Source organism: Pomacea canaliculata, linkage group LG14 (genome assembly GCF_003073045.1).
Source record: "Pomacea canaliculata isolate SZHN2017 linkage group LG14, ASM307304v1, whole genome shotgun sequence".
NCBI classification, from domain to species: Eukaryota; Metazoa; Mollusca; class Gastropoda; order Architaenioglossa; family Ampullariidae; genus Pomacea; species Pomacea canaliculata.
In genome coordinates, this window is record NC_037603.1 from 2,579,228 (window position 1) to 2,587,756 (window position 8,529).

The 8,529-nt window shown below is 36.0% G+C and overlaps 1 protein-coding gene across 3 annotated transcripts; it reads right to left on the reverse strand.

Annotated features, from left to right (window-relative positions):
- Positions 1 to 955: 955 nt before the first annotated feature.
- LOC112555210 lies at positions 956 to 7,473 on the reverse strand. 3 transcript variants are annotated; one of them, XM_025223503.1, is made up of 4 exons: positions 7,299 to 7,473; positions 4,631 to 4,920; positions 3,697 to 3,931; positions 956 to 2,774 (listed from the first exon to the last, which is right to left on the reverse strand). In XM_025223503.1, exons 2-4 carry the CDS (start codon positions 4,906 to 4,908, stop codon positions 2,172 to 2,174), a joined length of 1,116 nt encoding a protein of 371 aa, XP_025079288.1. In that variant the 5' UTR covers positions 4,909 to 4,920; positions 7,299 to 7,473; the 3' UTR covers positions 956 to 2,171. The 3 variants fall into 3 exon arrangements, with proteins under 3 accessions (XP_025079288.1, XP_025079289.1, XP_025079290.1); XM_025223504.1 differs by lacking the exon at positions 7,299 to 7,473 and adding an exon at positions 7,064 to 7,214; XM_025223505.1 differs by lacking the exon at positions 7,299 to 7,473 and adding an exon at positions 6,792 to 6,933.
- Positions 7,474 to 8,529: the final 1,056 nt, after the last annotated feature.

The window sequence follows — 8,529 nt, forward strand, 5'->3', positions numbered from 1 at the left end:
AAGGAAGTAATTTTGATCAGTGATAGGTTTTGAGTATTTGAACTCCAGTAATAGGATAATTGTAAATAAAGACTTCAGCTTGCCAGAATAGATGGCTTTGATCTTTGCATAAAGTGCCTTTTTCATTCTCTTAAAAATTCAAGAGGAAGTCAGAAACAATTCAAAAAAGCAAAATGTATTTTATATCTAAATCATTTTTTGTGATAGCAAAAGCACTTAAAGAATAAATGTTGATGTATGTCATAATATGATAAAATCTATGAAGAAAAAAAACCCACCAAAATAATGTTAGGAAATGTACAAATGAATGAATTGTAAGAAACACATAAAATGATTTGATAATTACAAAAAAAGATGCATTTCTTTCATGAAATACATTAATGAGACAATAGTGTTCTAAGTCAATAAAGCAAAGCACCATGAAACTATTTTTTTCACACAATAATGACACTTTAGAACACCAGTTTCTGTAGTGCTGCCTGTTGGAAATAGCAAGAAGTGTATATTTATATATATTCATTCAACTTAGATGCCACGTAATTTTACTACACATTATTCACCGCACAGAGAAGGTCATGAAAGTTTTAATTTTCAACAACTCTTTCAACAACAATTACACTGTGCGTTGGCTAAGGTGAAGCATAGTCTATTACAGTGATGCCCAACCTTTTTCGGCCTGCGGGCCATATCCATTTCGGACAGCCGTGTCGCGGGCCACTTCACCGCAAAAATACAAAAAAAATAGAGCAGATACCATTTTTTATTAGAAACAAGTTGTACTTACCATTAATTATGTGGTAATTAGTGGGATATTTGAAGTTGTTTTCCCGAAACCAACTTCTGAATGTCCGGCTGCATCGTAGAGACACCAAGTCGGAGCACTGAATCGAAATGTTCGTCCATCGAAAAAAAGATTGAGAGACGCCCCTACGTGGGGATAAATACTTCTTCTTCCTTTTTTTTTTTTTTCGTTTTTTTAAGGTCTTCTTTTATTACTAACATGCCGATTTCCTGCACTGTGGGCAGAAGTTTCGCGGGCCGGATATGGCCTGCGGGCCGTAGGTTGTGCATCCCTGGTCTATTAAATACAATAACCAACAAATACAGTTTAAAAAAGGAAAAGACAGAGAAGTTCCTAGTCAATGAAACTATTATTCATCTGAAATAAAGCTGCTAAAAGACAATGAAAATACACAATAAGTTATTTTGACAGTGCTCCCTCTAAAATGAATAAATTTGTCACCAAGCTTTTACTTCCACTTAAGCTTAACACCTGAAAACTATCGGACCATGAGCAAATGGTAAATATTGATAAACACTACATAACTATGAGTAAACTTATAACATAACTTATGTACCAATAAATAGTTCATGTAAAGACAAACTCTATAATCTATTGCATGAAGGTCTTCAGTGGGGTATGGGGATTGAACATTTAATGTCCAGAGTCTGTTGGCAACAACAAGGCTAAAAACAAAAACAATTAAATCATGGGAATGATCCAGAAATTAAGAATACACATCAACAATAAGCAAACATTTTCAAGCAAAAAACATTCAAATAGTATGCATTTTATCAAAACAGTAATGTCAGAAGATAAGGACCAAGGAAACCAATGACCAGGGAGAATTACACATTTCTCTTTTCCCATTTCTTTCTTATAGTTTAGTTTATTCCTTGTTAGTCCTCAAGCATTGGGCTGCAACAACACTTTGCCAGTGGACCTGGTTTTGGGTAGCCCCCCTCAGTTGGGCCCATGTGGTTCTGACCTCCTTTGCCTCGCTCGTTGTTGTTGTTTTTGAAGTCTGCTTTGGCCTCTTAACTCTCCTCTTACCCTAAGAGTTCCAGTCAATTCTTTCTAACAAATGCCCACAAATTTGTACATTTTAAGCTTACATCCCAACTCCCTCTTGGATCAATATAAATCATTGGGATTAATGTGTAGAGTCTTTCAGATACAGCAACATTGACCAAGAAAGTAAAATTGTTTCAAAAGCAGTACAATGAACTCATATTGATGAAAATGTGAAAACCTGAAAATATAATTTTCATGAAATTAAGATTCATCCAGAACACATCCAAACTGCCAAAGCAGCAGCACAGCTGCCAAAAACGTTTGAACTATCACAGATTTATTATCCTAAACTATGTCTTTAAGCGTCATGAAACAGCTAGTTTTGAATAGAAGAAGTATATTCGTCCTCTGTCTGTGCTGCTGATCTTAGTGGGCGACAGTTTTCAGTAGCTCCATAACCTTGACTGGTACTGGCTGATTCCAACTGATATTTTGATTCCAAGCTGCGGTTGCACACAAGAACATAGGTACAACAAAGAGATGACAGCAGGACAAGGGTTAACGGAAGCACCCCAAAGATACAAACCCAGAAAACAACGCGTTCATTGCAAGCTGTGTTGAAGGTTGACTCTGTGTCTTGCTGCTCACTGCGATCCCCTATCTCCACAACAATGTCTTCGGAGTCTTCCCAGCTGAGAGGGAAATAGCAAGACTTTTGTGTGGAAGTGCATATGCTGAGGGCACTGCTAACATTGTAGCGGGTTCGGCTGATATTTGCTGTCATTTTGATATCCCTTTCGAGTTCCATATCGATGTACCTGGGCCTATGCCTTGAGTGCAAAACAATGTGGTACGTATCTGGGAATTGCACAACAATGTCTAGCTGGGGCAATGGTGAATATGGCTTTTCACATGTTGCATTTATGGGAACAGAAACATTCTTGTAGAAGTATTTTGAATTGGGATTCCGTAGCCAGTTCTGAAACAGCAATAAGTTAAATGAACAATCTTGTCACAGACCAACAGCAGGAAATCTTTCTCACTTCAAAACCTGCATCTGCCCAAATTACAAGATCTCAGATGTTGGAATGCTGAATAATTTAAAATCATTTTTCTCCCATTTTCTCTAACTATTAAAAGTTACAAGTTTGTTTCTTAAATACTAAGTAGTAGGAATAGTTCAACACCTACACAACCAGGCACACAAAAATGCTTAGACATAAAATCATAGCGCATCTATACAAATGAAGACAAATGAAGACTGTTCACACTGTAATAACAAAAAATCCATCATCCATAATCAGTTAGCATTGTGTATATCAGATCCCCCAAATATATCAGTGGTGGCTATAACTGAGCCTCTTTTATCTGCATATCCTATGACATGCATATTGAAACAGTTTTACTTGGTTTTAGTGCCTTTACAGCATACTGTACTAACTTCATAGTGGTGAAATGCACTATAAAACAATCTTCTTAAGGTTACTATTATTACTGCATTCAATATTTAGTGCAAAAATGCATTGTCTAGATCTCTTAGGTTCTCTGAATGCTCTAAAACTACTTTAAATACAAGACTGAAACTTTATGCAAGTTAAAGCTTTAATGTTGTTGACCAGGTCATGCTTCCCCAACTTAGTAACCATACCAGAAATGAACTTGAGGAGTTCACTATCCTCTTTTTACCTTTCTTGATAAATCAGCTGTCTGTTTCTGGTGGACAGCCATTGGGTGACACAAGCAGGTCTTAACCAGTAACCTGCTCCAGTCAATCATCCTAACCACCAGGCTATGGACCCTCCCCAATATTATCTAGTTAACAGCTGATTGATTTTTTGCTTGCAACGATCTTGAAAATTTTAGCAGATACAGTTAAAGAATTTAATGCTGCTATTACTCACCTTGAAAATATCAGCACCAATGATGATGCCTATTTCTACGTCATCATCATATTGTGATGACCTCTCTCCAAAGGCAATCCTGCAGGCTGTTATAGAAAGTCTGGACTTGGGAAGCAGGTAATATATACGGTATCTGAAATCTTCCCTCAGTGGTTGGAAAATGAGAGAAAATGTAAAATTTTCCAAATGTTGAATGTCCAGCTCTGCCCTGCTTTGCAGCAAGAAGGCAGTTGAACTGCAAAATAAATAACCGAATACCTCTAGTAAAATGTTCCAAAAACTGAATAAATGATGATGTAAAAATTCACGGAACATTTTTGATACCTACAAAGAAACTATAATCTGACTTTCTGTCACATTCAGTGTCTACAAAGAATTTAATTTAATTTTGAAGCACTTAAAATTTTGTGTTTACTGTTCCAATGATGTTCACAAAGTTGAAAATGAAGCTGTATGCCATGATAATAGTGATGCAGTTCCAGTGATGGTGATAAGAAATGTGATAGGAAGATGATAAAGAACTAGTAGTGGGTAATATCTGCAAAAGGATTTCAAATTTTTCAGACCCTGGCAGATTTTTCTGAAGCATAAAATAGAATAAGGAAAAAAGAAATGAAATTTTGCTCATTCCTTCCAATTAATTTCATTCCTTCATACCTTTCCTCTTTCTCTACTTTCTTTTGCTTCACATTTTACATGCCAGTTGAAATCCTCTTGTAAGAAAAGTATATTTCGAGTGCAGTCTCTGAGTTCAACTATTGGAAGCTATGTTTTTTTGTGATAAAGAACATTGTACATGCACAAGCACACTCCAAACTGCACTGACACTTTTGAAATTTAGAATATCAGATGGTCTCAAAGATTTGGACCCATATTACAAAGCACACTGAGGCACAGGCAAGCAATCTCATGCTCAGCTAGCATCAGAACTTACTTTTCCTTCAGTTCCACGGTGTATCCTGAGCAAAAAATAGGCGACAGATCTTTTCCATACTCTCTTAAGGATACCATATCTCCAGAATGCAATGTTCTCTCGATGACACCAAAACGGTTGTGGTAAATATTATATGCTGTTAGACCAAAAACCACCAGGATCAGGACAGCAATGCTCAGCGAGACCAAGAAACAGGTGATAAAGGGTTTTTGGCTATGCTGTAATGTCCTTCCCCTTGGTGGAAAAAGCTTTGGCCGAAATCCTGTTCCCTTAGTCATCTTATTCTACCTCTGCAACAAATTTATTTATGATCAAATGTTTAACATGATAAATATACTGTCACACTAATGATCTGCCATGTTATTGGCATGCACAGATTATCCTCCTGAATATCAAAGAGTATCTCAAGCAGTCAGGGGACAAAATTCATGTTTCAAATGCATGTGCAAAGGAATGGAAAAGGAAACTTAATGCTTCAGTGTATACTTATGCCCTCACTTCTTAGACCCCAGTAAGGATAATAACACACAAAAAAAAATTTCTATCTAATCATGAAAAGATCCCAACTCGTCTACCTCAGACAGAACTTATCCATGCTATAGCTTCTCCTCATCCACCACTACTCTTAAGTTATAAACAGCGTAAACATGTATTACAATTATTCTGCCAATTGAACTTTAGACCATGCAATGTATTGTTTGCTCATTAAAGCTGTTAAAGCTAACAAACATTGTTATGTGACAAAATCAAAGCAAAAACTGCAAAGCTATCTGACCCTTACAGTTTTAAATTTAATCTTAAGGGGATCAATGGCAATCTAGTTCTATACATGCCTACAACAATGCGATGAAGAGTACTGACATAAATTTATTGCAAAGGGGAACCAACCAGGTTAATGCTGTACTTAAGCTATTGTGATATATTTACATTTCACACCTTAGCCTAATTTCTCTTGTTATTACAACAGGGATGTCTTGACACCTTATCAGCATTTGTTTTTGCCATGTGATATGGTTCTTTATCAAACACAGCTTTGTCAAGTTCAATTTCTTAATTTAAATTCTTGTTCAGGCAGTGCACCCATCTAACAGCCAATCCTTCTCAAAAACAGATGGCAGTAAACTGAATACAGTTTTTGCTTAAAACCTTATTGGTGTTCCTTTTTCAACTCTTTAAGCTACATTTTCTTTTTAAAAAAGTTCTCAAACTCTATTTACTCAACATGGTTCTGCCTATCAAAATGTTACATTTCTTGGCATTTGAAAATAAAGCAAAGTGTAAGATGGTGATAGAAATAACATAGTATATGTAAATGCATACAGTCACATTTAACTTTCTTAGGAGATTTGCTTAGGTATAATAATTGTAATAATTGAATTTGTACAGCACATTTTCCCATGTCAAGGAGAGCTTAATGCACTGTACATGCACAAAATACTCCAAACGAACCAACAGTTAACCATCACAACAAAGAGAAACAAGCAGCAGCCAGCAGATAATGGATGGCAAACATGAACTAAGTGCATGGATAAAGATGAAGAACTACGGAGAGAGTGGAAGAGTTTTCTGGATTATGAAAGATATTTCCTAAGAAGAGGTGAGTTTTGATACCGGACTTAAAATCTTTGAACATAAACACAATTTGAAGAGAAAGAGGCAGAGAATACCAAACACCGAGGACACAGGAGAAAATGCATCTGCTGAATGTCTTTTGTCTGGTGCATGACAAGGAGAGGAGGCTACAATAAGCAGATCTTGGGGACTGACTATAGGGTGGTCAGACATCAGTAGCTCTGACACATGATTAATACTACTCCCCAAAATTCAGACATCCAAACAATGACACTGACATAATTCAAATATGTTACCCTTTGTTTGACATGACCTGTTTATATCCTAAAGCAGGATGACAAGTTCATTAGTCATGTGGAGTGTATCAACATTTGTTTTTCTAAAACTGGATTCAGGAAGTAAAGTACATATGTTGTGTATGTTTCTTTGCTTTAAGTTTTCATAATTTTATATCAGTTACACAAATGAAAAGTACTTGCTGAACATGTATTTTCATAAACGTACTGATTATTCTACGTTCTGATATCATTGATAAATAATGTGTTTATATCAAACCATATAAGTTTATGTGATTGTATAAATACGTTACTCGTGTGGCACGCGCGACGTCATGTAGAGTGCTTCTCTGAGGTATCCGGTACGATATTCCAGTAAACAGAGAGAGGGAAGTTGAATAGATAAGGAAGCTGGGCGTGGATTTGTGTGCTAGCTGTTTATCGCGAACAGGGTGATATAATACTTTTTTGTGTTAAGCGTAGCATAGAAGGCATTACTGCCTCGTGTCCCACTCGAATAACGCATTTGTTCAAAAGCGAATGTATTATTATTACAATTTATATTATAAAAGTGACAGAAACCTACCCTCTTCACCAGCATTCGGTAACTTAATTATAGGTCTAATCCGATAAACATAATATTCACAACGCACGCTTCGTTTTCCCCCACACAGTAGTAAACAACATTCAGAATCAAAACACTTTAAACCATAGACTCGATCGAAGTAAACAATATTTTCAAATTCTGGATCTGATTCTAAAAAGTTAGTGAAATGTATGGTCATTGAAAAAACAAAATTGTAAGTTTTAAAAATCCTTACCAGAAACAAGGCTGAGTTAAACAAGAGAAATTAAAAACGAAGGTCAAACGCAGAAAGAATTTCTTTCCTAGTCACTTTAGGAAAGTGTTGCTATCAAATTCTTCTTCAAATTCGCCTGTATACAAACACACATCCCGAGCCTCTGCTCTAGAGGTCAAGAAATTTCATAACATTGCGTAGTCTCCCTTTACTAACCCTTGAACCCTATTTGACCCTATTTGTAATTCTCATATGCAGTCAACAAAGCTGATAGCCGTAATCCACAACAAGTTTATTCTTTGTTGCTGCTTTATCATGGATGATAATCAATTGCGAAAATCACCGTGCGTCATTATCAACATTGCTGAGGTGATTGCGTGGGTTAGAAACATGTTTACATATATCAGTGCATATATAGATTTCACTGGGTGTACTTGATAGAGATATCAGAGTGAAAGGAGTTAAGGTCTTGTATGCAACTTTGTGATAAGTGAGCTAGGACGTCTTAACTGTGTGAACACTTCAACCAACAATTAATATAAATAAAAAATATACCTGTAATCAAATTTTATCTTACGTGAGCAGAAAGCTATTTTGGCCCTAAAGTATGAGAAAGAGATTTATGACAAAAATTAAGCAGGCGGAAGATTGCAGACTTCGATCATAGAAGTTTACAAGTGGCAGACATTCAGCAGACGATCTCGCAGTGCGATTCAGACAATAATCAGCGGTTATCGAATTATCAACTATTATAGATATCCACTCCTAATCGTCTATTGACCTATTCTCGTTACCGTCGTGATACCCAGATTTGACTTTGATAACTTCGAGAACTGTAGTCATGTTTCCAGTTTCGGTTTTCTGTAAAAATACCTTTAAAAAAAATTGTGCTTTTCCAATTCCTTAGCCACTTCTCCAGTCACCGGTCTATATTCTACTTAAACCACTCGACAGAGAGGATCATTCACCCGAGACGGCGAAACTGTTATAGTTATGAATGACTTTTGGTATGATTATCTGGCATAAAAATGTAGAATCTAAAATGTGAAATTACACTGAACATTTTTATGAATGTATTCTTCACATAAATCGATATCTAGGACATATAAAAATTAGTGCACTTGTTTCCTCTTCACTTAATTGTTGTTTCCACTCTTTTTATAGCTAAAGAGAAACTTTTAGATACGCACACCTGAATTATATCTCTTATACATATATGTTTTTTATGTATGCAAGCAAGCTGTGATGTGGT